The sequence below is a fragment of the Corvus kubaryi genome, unplaced genomic scaffold (genome assembly GCF_017639235.1).
Source record: "Corvus kubaryi isolate FWS band 111438036 unplaced genomic scaffold, C.kubaryi_AGA036_p1.0 37260, whole genome shotgun sequence".
Taxonomy (NCBI): domain Eukaryota; kingdom Metazoa; phylum Chordata; class Aves; order Passeriformes; family Corvidae; genus Corvus; species Corvus kubaryi.
In genome coordinates this window covers 341,879-362,442 of record NW_024581077.1, presented here as the reverse complement: position 1 = coordinate 362,442, position 20,564 = coordinate 341,879, and the positions used below count along the sequence as shown (strand labels likewise).

The 20,564-nt window shown below is 39.1% G+C and overlaps 1 protein-coding gene across 10 annotated transcripts in view; it reads left to right on the top strand.

Annotated features, from left to right (window-relative positions):
• Positions 1 to 20,564, top strand: part of FAT3 (FAT atypical cadherin 3) — a 398,052-nt gene that overhangs the window by 303,535 nt on the left and 73,953 nt on the right. For all 10 annotated transcript variants that reach the window (XM_042024007.1, XM_042024009.1, XM_042024004.1 and 7 more), the window contains 3 exons: positions 4,977 to 5,252; positions 6,810 to 7,020; positions 10,373 to 14,446. In XM_042024007.1, the coding sequence (XP_041879941.1) occupies positions 4,977 to 5,252; positions 6,810 to 7,020; positions 10,373 to 14,446 (4,561 nt within the window). The remainder of the gene's footprint in view (positions 1 to 4,976; positions 5,253 to 6,809; positions 7,021 to 10,372; positions 14,447 to 20,564) is intronic.

Here is a 20,564-nt window from a genome sequence, read left to right as displayed (position 1 = left end):
TAAAGCTATGTGGTAACACTATTGAAAGCAGTATTAAATCAAAATAGGTTTCAAAACCTGTACAGAATTGTAACCTGAGTTTAAATAATTCAGGCACTTAATAGGTTGTACTACAACACTGTGCCCAGACCAAGCAATTAGCCAAGCAGATTCTTCCAGCTTCAAATGTCTGTAAAGCAGCTGCTGGCATTTACCCAGTTTTCACTCAAATACGTCTGTGCCTAAACCAAAGGTATTTGTTATGGGCAACATTAAAAACAGCTTTGGAGAGACTTCCTGCATTAGGTTTTGTCCTGCTTTGATTTGATTGTATTTCTCTAGGCCTTTCACTTGCCATTTTGAGTACAAAGTCTTTGCTAATGCTCTGAGTGTTACTTTGCCTAATTTGTAATCTTGGAGGCCCATGATTCCTTTATTTGAAACTTGCTTTAACTGTGGGAAATAGGAAGTGAGCAGGGAAAAGCAAGTCTTTTATAGCGAAGCGCTTGTTCAGACTATAAATTAGACTCCACACAATGGACGCAGAAGGAGGCAAGCCTGCCTTTCTGAAGCCCACAATGCTCTGGAAAAGATACGGGCTTTCAAGAAGAACCAGGCAGAGACTGGTTTGCTGCATGTTTGCTTTATGAGCGTGGAAAAAAGACTTGCAACTAATGTTTGTCAATGAAGAGTAGTTCGGTCAGTAATCTTGAACAGTCCTCAGCGAAGAGGAATCCCTGCTTAGCAGCCAACAAATAGTAAACATTTCCATTCGTCACCTTTTGGATATGTGTTGGGAAACTTTTAAAGCCTGGCTTTGATTCCACACAATGGGTATTGTCACAGCTTAACACCCCAGGCATCTATGCAGTAATAAAGGATATTTATGCCACACAGCTCATTCTTGCCATATCTTCCATTTGGAAATAAATATGGAGAAAATATTAAATTACACAGACACTGGGAGTCTTTGAGTCACTTCAGTAGTATAACACTTGATTTGAGGTGAAAGATGTGCTACCAGCTGGCTAAAGCATAATACTTCAGGGACTCTTCTGCTGACCCTTTTGAAGTCAATAGGAAATTTGCCAGTAGAACCAATACTTTATGCCTAAAGTTGGCAGCCATTACATGAATTTGAGAAACTTTCCTCATATTAACAATCTGGCAGCACTCAGTTTACTCAACTTCACATATGTTTGTAGGATCAGGTTTTCTATGAACCTGGTGTTCATGTCAGTGTCACATTTTCCTTTATTGAAGAAAAGGGTCCCTCTTTTCAAGTAACATCTTACGAGAAGTTATCCTGCTTGAGCAGGAAATCTGCATAAGAAGGATGGCATTTTAAAGTGACCTAATAAAAGGGATGTGGCTCAAATAAAACACCTTCCCCAGCTTTACCACTGCCCTTCACCCATGGTTTTGGTAACCTTGCTGCAAGGCATTGTTTTCTTGGGCAAAATATGGGGACAACAGTCACTTGCTCTACAAAAATGTAAGAACTGAGGGACTAGTACCTATTTAAAATGGGACTTAAACTCTATTTTCTTTTACCTGGTTTTGTTTCAAGTACCTCCCAAGATAGTTCAATTTTTAAGAAGATTAAAGAGTTCCGTGGATAGGTTTAACAGAGCTCTGTATAATCAGTATTCCCATATATAACCTAACTTTCTTTTGTTGCAAGGAAAATACACCCCCCTCTATTAAAGGAGAGAAATGTTAAAATTACATTTGACTCTCGGGAATTTTGAGGGACAGCTGACAAAAATTAGAAATGCTCTTAACTGCTTAAATAGAAGAAATTGTGAATTAATAATGACTTCTTTATTCATTAGCATCTCTAACCCACCGTCTTCCATCTCCAGATGGAAGTGGCTGTTGAAGTGCAAAGTATGTAATAAATAATGCGTATTTCAATGTGGATCACTTGACAAATCATTAAAATACTGTCATCTCTAGGCAGGAAGATGCCTGCCACTTAAATAGGCACTTAATCAGTTTTACAGTAGATGTAAAGTGAAAGAGAGAAAACGAAAAAAAAGGAAAAATAAGTTTTTTTCTGGCAATGATCAAAGCAATTTTAAGTGCATAGCTCCCTGTAAGTTTGATGATCGCAGTGAATGAGGTCCTCAATTTTTTTATCTTTTCCCCTCTCCATGCCTTGCACTCCCCAAGCACGATCATGTCCATAAGTGTGTCATGGCAATACCTTACACCTTTTTCAGTGGGAAGAAACTCTGCTCTGTGAATCTGTGCTGTAATTTCCACAGTCTCATGGGTTACCCTTGGTCTCTGATGCTGATCCAGTCCCACCCTGTGTAGTTTGTGCAGTCTAGTGAAGGCAAAAATCATGAAGCCGTGGTTTGGACAGTCATAGTGCAAGCTTTGGGATGGATAAACCTTTATGCCCTCCTCTGGTTTCTCAGTTTGCCAGTGATCCCAAAATGCATTAGATGTTATAGGAAGTGAATCCCTGCTCTGGGGTGATTATATACCATGCAGACAACATAGCATGTCACTTCTGTAACAGTACTTTTAAGAAACATCAGTGTGCTTCTGTGGATTTATTTTTTTGCCTTCCAGAACAGTTTCAGCTTCCACACCCCAATTTTAAAAATAAATTCACAGATACAGGCCTGTCCCTCACATGGAAGCATACTTGTTCAAGGTAGGCTGTGCTCTACTAGCATCAGCAGAGTAAAACCCTCTTGGTGTTTTCAATCCATTTGAAAAGTTTTTACTTCTCTGTTGGGCTGTCTAAAATGATACATGAGAAAGTTTTTGGCCATGAAGTAAAAGAAAAATAAATTATCTGTGTTAACAGTGCAGCAGTAAAATAATCCAGTCATGTTACAGTGGTACCTGTCAAGGACCGAGTATCAAAACTGCTCAAGAAAGATATCTATAAGTATTAAACACTGATTATCCCCAACTCCTATTGCTTCTTTGTCTCTTCCTTACACTAAAAAATGTGGTTCAGCACTGGCTGTGCATCCCATTAGATTAGAGGTCAAGTCTTTAATCTTCTCCTCAGGCTTTCTTTCATATGTTACAACTAGTTTCTTCAGATATTTGTAAGATGTAGGTTTGGGTTTCTTTTTGTCCTCAGTCAGATCAGAAACATGCCTTGATATATTATAGCAACAATAAAAGTATAAAAAGCTAAGTAACTCTTCATCATTATTATAGGCCCAGCAATGTGTATTTCCCCCAGTTTTATTGCTATCTGTCCAAGACTGAAGCATAACTTAATATAGGCTTCGCCCTGCTTCGCTCTGGCGTGCCGTAATCTGGTGAAAATGAAATTGTATGGAATGCAAGTCTTATGCCATTTAACTTACAGAGCATTTTATTTCAGCTGTCTTTTAAACAGTTCCCAGGCTAGTTCATTACAACTGCTTCTTACAACTGCTCATGTTCCTCCTGGTAATGTATTCTGCAAACCCTTCCGCATATCATGGAAATCTAAAGTTTCATTTCTCTCTGAGGCCAACATCTGTTTGTGCAATATTGCAGTAAAAGTATAGCTGTATTTTTCTTCTGTTAAGAAAGTATGGGTGAACAGGGCTTGATCAAGCAAAATAATAAAATACTTGCTTTAAAAAGAGCTAAGTACTTTTCAAAGCAACAAAGAAAATATCATGAGTGATGGGTCCAGTCTCCTAGTCTGACCAAAGAGTCCTTTTCATGCCTTTCCCAAGTCATTAATTGGACTATTTCTTATTTAAAAGCCTTTGAATAAAAAGCTTGCTCTGTTTCACTTACTGTAAAATTAGGTGTGTGCTTTCACAGGCATATTCTGCAAAAGATACTTTTTGTTTCTAGCACTGAAAAAGAGTCAACTCTTCACATTTCAGCTTTCAGTGTTACACAATTTGTCAGGGCTTTTGCTGCCACACTGTCCACAGGAATCTATGGCGTGCAAAGTCTAGAAAGCACATTTTCCCCAGGGAGTGACTTCTCCAATGGCAAAACCCACAAAATGTCATCAGAGTGACACATGCATAACGTAATTTGTGAAAGGCAAAGCTTGGAAAATAGTGATTCTTATTAGTTATCAGAGTCAGCTTGTGATACATTGAAATGGGTGTAATAGGCAGCAAGAGCAGCACGCTGGCCTGTTTTTCCCCTCTCCGAAGTTTCCTTAAGGATCAATACTGAGGTTTTAAAGACAAATTTGAAGCACACATTCATTTGAACACAGCATTCTTTCACATTTTTAGCATCCTACCATTCATAAACTGCAACAGAAAGGAGGCAAGTAGGTGTTGGAGGGGAAGTGAATTAGCTGGCAATAAAGGCAGCCATCACTGGCAAAGGAAAAGCAAGGATGTAACAAAAAAAATAATCTTCTCTTTCACCAGTGCCCTTAGATCACCTGTCCTTGGTGGTACGTATTTATCTGTGTGGGGTAGGCTTGCATGGTACTGAGGTTGTGTCTCCTGTGCCCACCTCAAGTGGTGTAAGAGCAATCTGAGGTGTCAGAAGAACTTGACGTCTCCAATGCTGTCCCAATTTGACATTGCCACTAAGCCTCAACACAATATACTGGGCAGAAAACACAGGGTTCAGCTGAATTTTGATTGTATAAAAGCAGATTTAAGGATTCTTTTATAGTCTTCTGAATAGTGAAGGGGAAAGCAAATTACATAATAGCTCTAGAAGTCTCTTGTAACCAAAGCAGTTACAAGGAAGGACAAAACCTTTCCTTATGACCATTGTAGAAATATTTTCCAGTCTATACATACTGAAAATATGGACTACTTTATCAGGTTCTGATTAGGCCTTACAGTTAGGAATGTTTTACTTCCAAAGTCAAATCCTTTCTATTTCTTTTGATCTGAAAAGTAAGCATTTAATATTAAATAATGTTTCTCAATCCCACCGTGCAGCAGCATAACATCTTCAGCCATCCAAAGTAAATTGCATTTCTCTAGGTGCTTATTCAGTAGTCTGACTAGACTTCAATAACTTCGAATTTTTTTTATTAACTGTAGGTTCTTATCAAAGTGTTGGATAACAATGATAATGGCCCAGAATTCTCTCAGCCAAGTTATGATGTCACCATTTCAGAGGACATCCTCCCTGATACTGAAATTCTGCAAATTGAAGCTATAGACAGAGATGAAAAGCATAAGCTGAGCTACACTATTCACAGCAGCATCGATACAGTCAGCATGAGAAAATTCAGAATTGATCCCAACACCGGGGTTCTCTATACGGCTGAGAGATTAGACCATGAAGCTCAAGATAAGCACATCCTTAATGTCATGGTAAGAATGCAATATTCCTTTGGGTCAGGACACAGTCATGGCTGCTTCAGGTACATGCATGGCGTAGTGTTTGTGTGAGCAAAGGACTCAGTGCAATAAGTAGTCACTAATTTAATCTTGCCTGCCCTGCTGCGTATTTATTTCACAGTTTTTATTTCGGCTTTTTGGGAAACTTTATTGTGAACTCATTGTATGGAATGTGATATGATTCGCTATCTCAAGGCAGAGCAAGCGGGAAATTATTTAATCTCTTGGCATCTGGTCATCTCCCTCAAGGTAATTTTCGGAGTTTCTGAACTGAGGCTGAAAGTTATTTGAGAAGTTATTCACAGGGAGATAACTGCTTTCTTGCCATGGAGAACGCTACAGCCTTTCTGAATACAAACCTCATTTATAGCTTACTTTTATGGACTTATTTCAGTACATAAACTGTTGATATACAAAATAGCTTTCTTTTATCTACATTTCCAAATCGTGGGGTATACATAAAAATGTTAATTACCAATTTTTGCTTGGTGTGCCTAAGATATAGAACATAAATCTGTCTGTTTTCAAGTGGAGATTGTATATCATAGACATATAATTTTTTTTTTAATTAAAAGAGAAAAAAATCTATGTTAGTTTAAACATTGTAGTCCACTATTTTTTTTCACCACTTAAGACTTCTGTAGCAGAGGCCTTCTAAGGAGCTACTCATGGTGTATTAGGTACAGGGGCATCTTTGGCAGGGCACCCTAGGTAGCAGAAAGCTGCTGTGAGATGCAGCAAGCAGCAGCTGAGTGTGGTCTCCGCTCGCAAAATGAAATGTTGCAAGTCCTTTGGTAAGCAGACCAAGAAATAGCTATGAACTGAATCACAGAAACACATGGCTGACAGAGGTAATTCCGTGGTGCTTGGTTTTGATCTCCACCTATTACAATAGGTCTTTTCCTCTGTTTAAGAAGAACCAAACTTTTGGGGATAGTGGTGGCAGGATTATCAGTGAAGCAGTGCTGAGGTATTTTGTGTGGGGTTGAGACAGGTGTGGTAACTTACACCTCTGTTAGCAGTTATCAGCAAGCACTTCATAAGGTAATTCCTACTCTGTTCACTATTGGTATCATCATCTTCCAAAAGGTATGTACATTTATAGTCATGAAGTAGTCAATTAGCAGCTACAAGCACTAGACTGACATGCTATATGCTGTAAAGCAGGCAATGGCAAGATAAAGACATGAGCATTCAGCAAGTATTTAAAAAAAAAGAGTATTTCTTGCGAACCTCAACCCAAATTTAAAATCTCTTGTGGTTGCCACTTCAAAAATTCATGTCATGATGGTTAGTTGCAATGCATTTCTTCACAATTAAAAAAAAAGTCCCTAAGATCTTTCCTGTTTCTTTAATTTTACTATTTGCCATCTTGTGTGTGAATGTATTTCAGTGTTCTTTGGGACAAATGGATTTTTTTATTGCTTTGTATTAAATAGAACTGAAAGTAGTTTCCACACTCAGATGAGTAATATTTGTGAAGTTCTACTAGATGACTATGAAGTTCTGTGTTATGCACTTGTTCTATAGGTCCGAGATCAAGAATTCCCTTATAGACGAAACCTGGCCAGAGCCATCATAAATGTGGAAGACTCCAATGACCACAGTCCCTACTTCACCAGCCCATTGTACGAAGCCTCGGTGTTTGAATCAGCAGCAGTTGGATCAGCAGTGTTGCAGGTCACGGCTCTGGACAAAGACAAAGGAGAAAATGCAGAGCTCACCTATACTATTGAAGCAGGTTAGGACAGAGGCCAAAAGTGAAATATCACGGATCATGCCAGACACAGAACAGTGCTGTGACGGTGATCTGTCTTGACACACGATTCAGCTTCTTTGGTCTACTTTCTGCTGTACAGATGGGCAAAGGAGACACCTTCTTGTTGTTTTGTTGGGGTTTTTTTAAATTTTGTTTTGAAGCTACTATACCCAAAACCTGTCAGAACAAACTCATTCTGGAACAGGCTGCCCAAGAATGGTTATGGAGTCTCCTTTTCTGGAGACATGCAGAACCCCACAGGATCCTGTGCAACCTGCCGTAGCTGAACCTGCTTTAGCAGGGAAGTTGGACCAGATGCTCTCCAGTGGTCCCTTTCAAGCCCAACCATTCTGTTATTCTGTGACTGATTCTTATTCACGAGATGGCTACAGAGCCTGTTACCTCTTAAGGCATTGGGTCAAAGCCATCACAGAACATACCACAGTAGTAAAGCATTTGCATTATCTCTGACACACGTGCAAGTGAATGTATGTTTCTCTGAGTCAGATGAATCTGAAGTTAAGAATTATCTTTGAGATAAACCATTGGCAGATATATAAGGGGGGTAACTGGAAAAAGAGAGAAACAATTAGAAATTAATAGCCTTTGAATTTTGTAATGTTTCATTTCTACTTAGGGGGTTTTATTCCTAATATGAATCTTTCCACTGTACTAATAGCAAAACTTGAAACTTATATTGCTGTAAAAAAAAGTCGCAGGTACTTCAGATTGTCCCCATATTAGGCAGATCACAAGCCTTTCCCACCATTAGGCTCCTATCCTACTGGATCATTATTTATCCCTGTATTATTATAAAGACTTGTTACTAGCTAGGATAGCTTATGTCAATTAGGAACAGGCTAAATGACAAATAAGCAATGAAATAAGAATATCTGCACCATCTCATACTGATTTAGCTTCATATAACAAGCTCACACCTTAAATTAAGACGATATAACCGGAAGTTTAGAGAAGACCCAAGGAACCATTTTTCTCTCATTATCGTGTATGCTCTGTGGAAGGAGATTACCTTCAGCAAACCAGAAGGTGAAGTCTTTTGCAGCTGAAAGTGTTGAACTTGGAGCGAGGAAGATGTTAGCACTCCAAACCAAATATTTCCTTTGTGCACTGCGTTTGGTCTAAGCAGTTGTTTCTCAGTGTTCTCCAGTGGCTTTTAACTTAGATTAGGGGCAGTCTTACACATGTCCAGACAGGACAATGCTGTGCCTTGTGGAACAAACTCTGAGCAGACTAGATCAGGTTCCTGGGGCAAAGTTTTTCAAGACTATTCCCAGCTTTTTCTTGACACCTTATTACTATTATGGGCTCCCAATCATCTAGAGGTGCCACCACAATGTAAAGAGCATCCTGACATCTTAGGAGTATGGTTCCCATTACACTGGTAATAGAATCAGATATGATGCAGACAGAAAAATATTATGATTAGAAAAGATTCTTTAGCTGTTAGATTATTTCTAGAGACTCTCTTTTTCATTACAGCCTGTTTCTGTTTCATCATGAGCTCTCCCTGCAATGTCAGACCTCAGACTTCCATTTACTGTAAGCCTCACACTCCTCCAGTTTCATTATTCACAGATGTCCCAATCTCAGATGCCTCAAAATTCAGTATTGTCTTGCTGTAGTTTCTAAGATCCATAAAATCTGCAGTTGAGGGTATTGATTTTAACGGCAGAATTCAGATTGTACACCGCTCTTTCATTCAGGGGAATTACTCACCTCATCTTACATTGCTCTGAAGAGAGCAATTGGTAAAAAAAAGTAGTTTATGTGTAATTTCATAAGAAATTCCTAAAGGAGAAGAACCAGCTCTGGCCTTGCAGGAGGCAGTCAGTGGCTCAAAATTATTTGTATTAGCAAGCACTGACAAAATAACTGCAGCAGCATTTGTAGTGTCTGGAAATGTGACAGATACTGTGATTTTTATGAGACTTTGTAGCTCTGGAAGACTCTTAGCTCCTGGGTGAATAGCGCAATTTTTGGTTTAGCCAGCAGAGTAAACTTTACTGATCTGAAAGGAAGGATATAAATAGAAAGCCACTACCAGTATTGAACTACATAGAGTAGTATGTATCTTAAATTAGCCTCCAGAATTTACAACAGATAGTGAATTGTATCTTAAAAATAGTTCTCATTACCTCACTTCATTTAGTATTCCATGTATTTGGCATTCCAACTACAATTTACACATCTATTGCTCTGCACAGCACCTGTAACAGTCACTATTAAAAAAAAAAATCTCTATCACCTGAGATATATTTCTCTCCAAGACTTGGATGGATGCTTGACTGTAGATTGGAAGCAGTTCTAGGTTTTAAGATGTGAATTGAAATAGAGGGAGCATGTTATAATGATTGAAATCACTGTGACTCAGTATATGCTGTTTGCTTTTAGAATCAAATTCAGAAATAGAGTCTGTATGCTTATATGTGCCATATACATATGAAGCATCCTATATTTTAAGCAAGCACTCAAATAAAACAGAAAATTATGGATTGCTAATTAAAGGTGATCTCTAATTACAGGGTAAGAATACATATAGAAAGTTTCGAACCTGTCTTGCTGAAAAGGAGATTGGCAAAAAGACCAGAAAGAAATAAAGGCCCCCCCAAAAGTTCTCTGATCCAAACTTACTGTTTTCACCTTTATGCAGTGAATGATATCTGTGCTTTCATGTTGTAACAGGCATTTCATGACATTTTCTACTAAATCTCATTCGTCTGGATTCATCTTCCTCAGAGATCATATGATAAACCTTTGGGCCACAAGACACTTGAATCTCTTTTCTATGCTATTTGCTCTGTTTTATTTTTTCTAAATGCCACTTTAACCTTTATATATTCAGTTCTTTGAGTCTTGAACTATTGTAATCTCCTGTATGGTTTCTTAATATCCCATTCAATTAGGAGCCTGAGTTGTTATCCATTAGTCATGTAATTGGCTTGTTAGCCTCTGATCTCATTTCTTTGCCTTAGGTGTACATGTATTTGACTAATTTCTATAACTTAGGGATGCTTTTCCTTACTTCAGTAGGAGTACAGTACATGCAGGTCTTGCTCAGATGCTGGTACTCAGAATCAAGATAGAGGTAGCAACACTTGAGTTTCTGATGCTTTGAATACCTACACCATCTACTGAGCTCTCTGACTGGCAGAAAGAAAGGCTGGAAGGGCCTTCAGAATACTTATGTGTTGGGGATTTTTTGGGGTTTTTTTTAGTAACTTCCTTTAAAAATGCAGCTTATTGCTCCTGGTTTAAGTTGTCATCAAGTGAGTCATATTTCATTTCTAATCTCGTTCCAATATTTGTGTTTTAGGAAACACGGGAAACACATTCAAGATTGAACCAGTTTTAGGCATCATTACATTACTCAAGGAGCCAGACTTAACCACAATGGGACAGTTTGTTTTGTCAGTCAAAGTGACTGATCAAGGTTCTCCAGCTCTGTCTGCAACAGCAATTGTGCGGATATCTGTGACAATGGCAGATAACTCCCACCCTAAGTTTACTCTAAAGGAATACCAAGCAGAGGTTAATGAAAATATGGATATTGGTACTTCCGTCATTTCTCTCTCTGCAATCAGTCAGTCCACATTAGTGTATGAGGTTAAAGATGGCAATGTTGATGGAGTCTTCACCATAAACCCATATTCTGGAGTGATCACTAGTCAAAAGGCCCTTGATTATGAACGTGCTTCCTCCTATCAGCTCATCATACAGGCAACAAACATGGCAGGCATGGCATCAAATGCCACTGTGAACATTCAGATTGTTGATGAAAATGATAACCCACCAGTTTTTCTCTTCTCTCAGTACTCGGGCAGCATAAGCGAAGCTGCTCCTGTGAACAGCGTGGTCCGGAGTGCGAATAACAGTCCCCTCGTCATACGTGCCACCGATGCTGACAGCAACCAGAACGCTTTGCTTGTCTACCAGATTGTTGAATCGACTGCAAAAAAGTATTTCACAGTAGATTCCAGCACAGGTGCAATTAGAACAATTGCAAATTTAGATCATGAAACAATAGCCCACTTCCATTTCCATGTTCATGTTAGAGACAGTGGAAATCCCCAGCTTACAGCAGAGAGCCCAGTTGAAGTGACCATTGAGGTTACTGATGTCAATGACAACCCACCAGTCTTCAGCCAGGCCGTATTTGAGACAGTCTTGCTCCTGCCCACGTATATTGGTGTTGAGGTTCTCAAAGTCAAAGCTTCAGACCCAGATTCAGAGATTCCTCCTGAACTAACATTTAGTATAATTGAAGGCAATATGGACCATTTTTTAATTGACTCAAGCACAGGGGTACTCACCATTAAAAACAATAGTCTCTCCAAAGACCATTATATGCTAATAGTAAGAGTATCTGACGGGAAATTTTATAGCACTGCTATGGTCACAATAATGGTAAAAGAAGCCATGGATAGTGGACTCCATTTCACACAAAATTTTTATTCCACTTCTATCTCAGAAAATAGCACTAATATCACAAAGATCGCTGTGGTGAATGCTGTTGGCAACCGCCTCAATGAGCCTTTGAAATACAGCATATTAAACCCTGGAAACAAATTTAAAATCAAATCCACCTCAGGAGTCATTCAGACCACTGGCATCCCCTTTGACCGAGAGGAACAGGAGCTGTATGAGCTGGTGGTGGAAGCAAGCCGAGAGCTAGATCACCTCCGTGTCGCTCGAGTCGTGGTGAGAGTTTACATTGAGGACATAAATGACAATGCCCCAGTGTTTGTAGGACTTCCATACTATGCTGCTGTGCAGGTTGATGCTGAACCTGGTACCCTGATCTATCGAGTGACAGCTATTGATAAAGACAAGGGTGACAATGGTGAGGTGTCATACCTGCTGAAGGAAGACTACGGACATTTTGAAATTGATAGAGGATCTGGTAGTGTCACTTTAAAAGAAGCCTTTAATTCTGATTTGTCTAATATAGAGTACTTAGTTGTCATTCTTGCCAAAGATGGTGGTAACCCATCATTGTCTGCATTGGTAGAGCTCCCCATTACTATTGTTAACAAAGCAATGCCTGTGTTTGACAAGCCCTTCTATACAGCTTCCGTGAATGAAGATGTAGAAATGCACACGCCAATTTTAAGCATAAATGCAACCAGTCCTGAAGGCCAGGGTATCATTTATATCATTGTCGATGGAGATCCCTACAACCAGTTTAATATCGACTTTGATACTGGAGTTCTGAGTGTCATCAGCCCACTGGACTATGAAATAAATTCCCTTTTCAAGCTGGTGGTGCGAGCCAGCGATGCCCTCACTGGCGCTCGTGCTGAGGTAACTGTGGACTTGATCATTAATGATGTTAATGATAATCCTCCAGTTTTTGATCAGTCAGCTTATAATGCTACTCTGTCTGAAGCTTCTTTGATTGGGACTCCTGTACTGCAGGTTGTTGCTACTGATGCTGACTCTGACAATAACAAGATTGTACAGTATCAGATAGTCCAGGACACCTTTAACAGCACTGACTATTTCCATATAGACAGTAGCAGTGGCCTAATTTTGACAGCCCGGATGCTGGATCATGAACTCATACAGCAGTGCAGCTTGAAAGTCAGAGCAACTGATAATGGCTTCCCACCACTGAGCAGTGAGGTTCTCGTTAGTATCTCAATAACAGATATGAATGACAACCCTCCAGTTTTTAACCAGCTAATATATGAGTCGTATGTGAGTGAACTGGCACCTCGGGGTCATTTTGTGACTTGTGTCCAAGCTTCTGATGCCGACAGCTCTGATTTTGACAGACTGGAGTACAGCATCCTATCAGGAAATGATCGGACCAGTTTTATCATGGACAGCAAGAGCGGTGTTATCACTCTTTCCAACCATCGCAAGCAGAGGATGGAGCCCATGTACAGCCTAAACGTGTCTGTGTCAGACGGGCTGTTCACCAGCACAGCTCAGGTGCACATACAGATCCTTGGGGCCAACCTCTACAGCCCTGTGTTTTCACAGAGCATTTATGTTGCAGAGGTTAGAGAAAACACTGCTCCTGGAACAAAGGTAATCCATGTGAAGGCAACAGATGGGGATTCAGGTATATATGGCCAGATCAGCTACTCCATAATAAATGACTTTGCCAAGGACCGATTTTTGATTGATGGCAATGGGCAGATTCTGACAACTGAGAGGTTGGACCGTGAGAACCCGCTGGAAAGTGATATCAATATATTCTTGAGAGCCCTCGATGGAGGTGGCAGGACTACATTTTGCACTGTGAGAGTGATAGTAGTGGATGAGAATGACAATGCTCCCGAATTTATGACAGTTGAATACAGAGCAAGTGTCAAAGCAGATGTTGGGAAAGGTTACTTGGTGACCCAAGTGCAAGCAGTAGATCCAGATGATGGAGCCAATTCCAGAATTACCTATTCTCTGTATAGTGAAGCCTCTGTTTCAGTACCTGATCTGCTTGAAATAGATCCAGATAATGGATGGATGGTCACCAAGGGTAGCTTTAACCAGCGGAAAAACACAGTTCTGTCATTCTATGTCAAAGCAGTTGATGGTGGCATTCCTGTAAAGCATTCCCTCATTCCTGTCTACATCCATGTTTTACCACCGGAAACCATTTTGCCTTCTTTTTCTCAACCCCAGTATTCTTTCACAGTGGCAGAAGACACCCTCATAGGCAGTACTATTGACATTCTGCATGTTTTGCCCAATCAGGGTGCTTTGTATAGCATGGTTAATGGTAAGCTACCTGAAAACAACAAAGATGGGGTTTTCATCATAGAGAAAGACACAGGCCTCATAAAATTGGATAAGAGACTTGACCATGAAACAAATCCCGCTTTTCACTTCAAAGTTGCAGCCACGATTCAGTTAGACAAAGTAGACATCGTGTTGACTGTGGATGTGGAGGTAAAGGTGTTGGATGTTAATGACAACAAGCCTGTGTTTGAAACAGCTAGCTATGATGCTATAATAATGGAAGGGATGCCTATGGGAACAAAACTTATGCAAGTTAAAGCGGTTGATGCAGATTCAAGTGCGAACGGGCAGGTCACATACACACTTGCACTGGAATCAGAACTGGAGAAGATCACAGAAGCATTCACCATTGATAGCAACAGTGGCTGGATCAGTACACTGAAGGATCTGGACCATGAGAAGGATTCTGCTTTCACGTTTGCAGTGGTGGCCTCAGATTTAGGGGAAGCTTTGTCCTTGTCCTCAACCACCTTGGTCTCAGTTACTGTGACAGATATCAACGATAATGCACCTGTCTTTGAGCATGAGGTGTACAGAGGATCAGTGAAGGAGAGTGACCCTCCAGGGGAAGTTGTGGCTGTTCTTAGCACCTGGGATGAAGACACGTCTGATGTCAATCGGCAGGTTAGCTACCATATTACAGGTAAGAAACAGCTTGCATACTTTCCTCCCATAACCAGCTTACTGAAGAACTGTACATGTGTCCAGTTCTAGGTAAATGTTTAGCAGGGTTTCAGCTGAATTATCACTGTGAATGAGTCAATTACATTCCTTTTTTGGTTTTTTTTTTGACAGAATTTGCAGCAAAGCTGAAAAGAGGGAGAGGAATGTGTGTGTGTCTTTGTGTCTGTGTTACTCTCTCAATTTTCTGAGATGAATGCTTCCTGATTTGCTGCAGTGCAATGTAGTGTAACCATCAACCCATCATCATTGATATGTCAGCTTGGAAACCATCATGACTTAATGTTTCAAACAAGGGAAAAGGAAAATTTTGTTCTTACAGAGAAAATCCCTGTATTTCCAAGCATTTAAATTTTTTTGGAAATAATGTTTTTCTTTTTGAGATAGGAAAGTAGATGCTTGAGCCACTTCAAAATACCACTGTTTGGAATGGGGAGTGAGGGTGACATGGATTGATTTTACATTATGGAGTGAGAGGATGCCATTTCTTACCAGCACAGATTTCTGGCCAGGGAAATAGTAATATACTTAGAAGCACTGGTTAGCTGCCATGCATTGTTACATACAGCATAAGGCAATTTTGATTACATTACTCACACATTTTTCAAAGCATAGTAACGTTGCTCTTTCCTATTGTGTAATATTTATTATCATTCTTTTCTCCTAGATTCAGCCTGGCTTTTGTGTAAGTATGTTATGAGTGATGAGTGCTGCAGTTATTTTTCTGCCTCCATCTTGCATTGTCCAATAGATTTTGTTAGGGAACAATTTTGTCACTCCCTCCAACCTTAGCAATTCAAGAGCTAGTATTAACTACCTAGTAATAACCAAATTATTGGAAAAATTCACATTTTTCTCACTGGATGGGATTTGACATATATAAGACCACATATAGGAAGCAGGCTGTGGGCAAAAGTGACTTAACTAATGGGAAAATAGTTTGTGTATTTTGCTCTGGAGGGCAAGGCTCCTACCCCTTTGTTAGCTATCAAAATGAAAATGGCTGTGGGATAGTGTGTAGGGAGAGGTGCGACACTCCAGTTAGGCACAGACTGCCTGTGTTACACATCAGAAGTAGCATCATTTTCAAAGCAACCAGGAATTCGTTGATTAATTGTAACTTGCAATTTTTCATTCACTTTAAAGGTTTGCAAAGACTATGTGTTTACAGTGTAATGTGCTGTAGGGTATTAGAAGTGGGGGCAAAAGTAGTCCTGTGGGGAAATTGTCAGGATTTAGAGGCTTTGGGCAAGGTGCTTTAGCTGCTGGTGACCTAGTTCCCACATACGTAAAAGTAAATAAGTAGTGCCTCATACTAGAGATTTTGGGATATTTGAAGGAGTTTGGGAATCCCAGTGTAGGAAGTACTACGGGAAATGAAAACCCTTATGTTTGTAACAAATATATGTTAGTGCACTGTGATCATTGGCTTTGTTCTGAAGTCTGGCAGTCATCTCTTATAATGAATTATGCCTTTAGTTACATAGTGTTTTTTCTTCACATACCTGTGCTGTTAATTTAGCAAAAACTGGACTTTTGAATAACAACTGTCAGATGTGACTCAAAAATTACAGATAATTATGTACCTTAGTTTGTATCACAGTTCAAATATGACAGATATTTTGCTGTTCTATTAGCTTCTGAAAACATTAGATGTCAAAGCCTGAAACTTTCTTTAATTCCTACTGTACAGTTACTAAAGCACATGGTCTCAGAAACTCCACTTCCTTTGAATATATCATTCGAGCTTGGGAAATGCACAAGAAGAAATTAGGTTCTTTTGATTAAATTGTCAAAACATGTTAAAATACAGTTTCACTCACAAAATAGTCTATTCACACTTTACCTCAAGTTGATCTGAGGAAGTGCTCTTGAGTATTTCATGGAATCAGATTAGCTAGATGGTTATTCAAAAGCTGTGGCTTTCTGGAGGCATTTTGATTCATAAAAACTTCTGTGAATACAGTAAACTCTGAGGAAAAAATGGTAAATTAACAAAAGGGAAGAAGAAAACAAATTATGAGACTGTCATTTGGATCCACCAAAAAACAGCTTTGTGAAAATGCATCTGGAGAAAAGTAGCACACAGAAGACAGATGGAAGAAATCATCATTTAGAAGATAAGAGAAATAAACATTCTGGGTCAGATGTGATCACTGAAGAGTCCTTTGTGCTCTTTTGAGAAATACAAGTGCCTGTTGCAGTCTTCTGGTCAATCTTGAAAAGGGGTAGATACATTCTGGTGGATAAATAAATATTCTGCTTGGATTCCTTCAGTTTATGATTTTTTCCATGATTACTGGCAAGTAGTTGCCATTTTCAAATCCACTTTCATTTGCATTTGATGGTGAGGGAAAAAAATTTTGCACTTACCCTTTGTTTCTTGTAGTTCAATAGCAGCTGTAGATGTTCACAAAGCAAAAGCACTAAACATAAATCTTAATAGAAAATCAATAGGAAGTGCAGATGGCACAAATGCACTTAGGAAGCACAGTAGTTTTCTTTGAAGGCTCATTTGAGGTCATTGCCTATGTCATTTGAGGCAGTTTGCCTAAAACCAGGGCTCTTCTGATGTCTAGCCAACCTACACCCAGCCAGATATTACTGAGTTTTAAGAGTGGCAAACCATGAAAAGCCACCAGAAAAATGTCAGCTGCCAAGACATTGGTATGGTAAAGTGTTTTGTGTTCCTCAGTGAGGTTAATCAGGCTTCATCAGGCACATAAAGCTAGGGAGTCAATTGTCTTTAAGCTTGGTTCAGCTGAATACAAGGAAGATGGACAGTGTGTTTTGGAAGAAAGAAGTGGTATTGTATAGAGCAGGTTATTTGCTGGGTTGATAGCCCAGTATGAGCAAAGGTGTGGCTTTTGTTAGTTTTTGTCATATATTTGAGATACTGGAGTTGTGGAGAAGTGGATGTTTCAGCATTTGGGAAGGCCTTGTGTTGCCATTGCAGTTTTATGGTAGTAAAGCTAAGAGGATTGGATTTGCCATTTCAGAAGCTCAGTAAACATGCAGCGTCTTAAACTGGGAGTGGAGGATAAACCTATTGATTTTGTGTGATGCAAATGCCTAGAGTTCTAACGGGGAATTGAAAGTACCTAAATAAATGCATAAATGTAAGACAGAAGCTAAATAAATGAGTTAGTAAATATTCAGTTCCCCCTCCCAGATGGGGGCATTGCAGTGAAAACTGATGCTGTTGGCTTCTAGTTTTCCATTCCCTTTTAGCTGCTATAATGGCCTCTGTGTGTGCTTTAGTAATGATGTGTGTCAGGATTTGTTTATTTTGGATCACTGTGTCTCTGCATTTCATTTGTATCTGGCTGTTTTCTTTCTTTACTTAAACTTGAGCTTGATTTGGCTTTGTACTATTTGCTGACTAGGGAGGGAGGGAGGGAGAGCATTATTTAAACTTCCAAGTAACAAAAGATAAAAGATACTGCTGATTCTTTTAGCCTCAAAGCCTTTCTAAAAAGTTACTGGAGTGTTTTTTGTAGCTAGCACTTCACTGTTGTGACATTCAAAGTAGAACATAAGAAAACTGCCAAAAGATTTTAAAGAATCCATTAATACATGTAGTCAGGAGGCTTCCGTTTAGAAAAGCTACATTATTCAGAGTGAAAAACTAATTAATTAGAATGCCCCTAGGAAACTGAATCTGCTTGCATATATTAGTGAAAAAGTTAATTAATCACTGCAGAATGAGATCTGCATCAAGACATATGTATAAGTTGTAGGAAATGGTTTCCTGGGCCACAGTGTGGATTTTTTTGCCTTTCCATTTTTAAAAATATTTCCTTGATGGTATTTTAGTTTTATATCTCATTATTTTTCTTACACATTATAGTCCACCTTTGCCTTCCATCAATAAAGTATAGAGCCAGTCCTGAGAAGTTAAAAAAAAAAAAAAAGTGCTAGTGAAAAAGACATGCAGATAAACCACTTCTCCTGCTTATTGCACAGGTTTCTTGGTCATTCAGATTGATTCTTTTCTGCTGGAGTAAAAGGGAAGAAAAGACATCCCAAGGACCATTTCTTTATACATATTCCCCAAATTCCTAGGTATGATTTTAAAGCTGTTCCATTAGCAACAAAGCAACAATAATTTTAAAATTGCTCCACGGTAGTGTTACTGCTAACCATAAAAGCCACCAGCTAATTTTAATTAGATTTTACCTTTCCTCTTTTCTTTGCAATGGGATGTCCATACCTTGAGTGTGTTGCTTCCTGTTGGTCAGGACAGTTAATCATTTCCTTTTGCAAAAGGAGTAATATGAAGAAAAGCCCTGATTAATATAATGAAGCAAATTAAGAATATATAAGTCTATTTTTATTAATGGTTTACAACATTAAACTCACTATGACAAGATTACAGCGTTTTATGAAGGAGAGTTAAGCTTTTTTTCTGCTGGCATTGAACTGAATAGAGGGAATTTAGTGTCAATCAGCAGGGGTCTGCCTTCTTTGAAGTCACATTCAGACTCAAGTCAGTGGACAGATTCTCATTTCCTTGGATTGTATTCAGATGTGGCCAGTTGTACACATCAACACTTTGTGTAACCCTCTTTAGAAGAAATGTGTGTTTATATGACAACAACAGATTAAACAATATGTCCTCTGGTGATTATTCCAGACTGTCATAGAAACCAGTGGGAAAACTGCTTGGTTTTCTGATCAAAAAGGATGGTTTTCTATCAACAGAGAATATCTGTATCTGATACATGAATTTAGTGCTCTGTAGGATTCAAAAGCCTTTTATAATTATAATGCCTATCTGACTAATTTTCTGGAAATCTTATTCATTACAACTTGCTTTTTTTGGCACAGTCACAGCTAGCACAAATGGTGACTCTTAACAAGAAAGATTTGCTCAGCCTGACTCAACTGACTTAGTTTTCATATTAAATAGAAACCAGTCTATCTTGTCACTGGTAGCTAATGAACAAGGCATAGATTAGAACCTGTGACCTCTTTTCTGCTTTTTGATGTGGAAAGAAGGTATGGAATGTAACGCTGTCCGCGTCATTAATTGTTGTCTTCCCTGATGGGGGAGATGTTCAGATTTTTGCCAGGAGAAAAAAGGAGGTGAATGGGACTTCATGCTTCTCAGTCTCCAGATAGGTGTTTATTAGTTCTTATCTAAAGAGTACAAGCCACTGGCATGGCCTAGACATAGCACAGAGCAGAGAATGCAGCAAGAAGACAACTTACCAAGATCTCACAGCCTTTTTAAAGGTAAATTACCCAATGAAAGCTTAAAACGCAAGATATTTTCACTTTTTTACCAATGTCCAACAAGTTCCTAAATCACGTAGACAGGAACTGCAGAATTCTGTATCCAATCATCCCAAACCACTTTTGCTGCAAAATATGGAGTTAGTGAAGAAGGAGAAAGAAGCTTTTAACTACAACGTGTCCTCCATTTTGAGGTTTTCTACTTCTATCTATTTACTATGCAAATAGACCTAAAAACTCTAAATTTTTCACCCTGTGATAATCTCACATAGTATTCTATCACCTAATTCACACCATTGTAGATTCAAATTCTTCCCAGAGGCTAGGCAAATTTTCCCATGGACAAAGGTCAAAAGCAGTACTGTCCAGGGGGGTAAAACCTTTCAAAACAGTCAGAGAAATATTCTCTGCATTCTAGGTTCCCACATCTCCCCCTCCCGTTTGAACCAAAAACACTTCTTTGACAGCTTTGTCCACGGCTTATCCAGCACAAGGAAGTATACAAGGCACACATACTAAAAGAACTACAACAATAATCAATACATACAAACCTATCTTGAAAATTTTTCTCCTAAGGGTGTAAGGTCAAACCAATTGAACAAATTGTTCAGCAAAGATCCACTTTCTTCTCCAAGTTTAGCTATTCCATCCTCTAATTGCTGTATACTTTCATGGATGGATACTGAATGATCCGACAAATTCATACAACACATACCTTCAAATTCTTCACATCCATGTCCATGCACTAATAGAAGATAATCAATTGCTGCTCTGTTTTGCAGAGTCGCTTGTCTCACACTCTGAACATCCGTTAACAAATTGCTCAGTGCGAGAGAGACAGC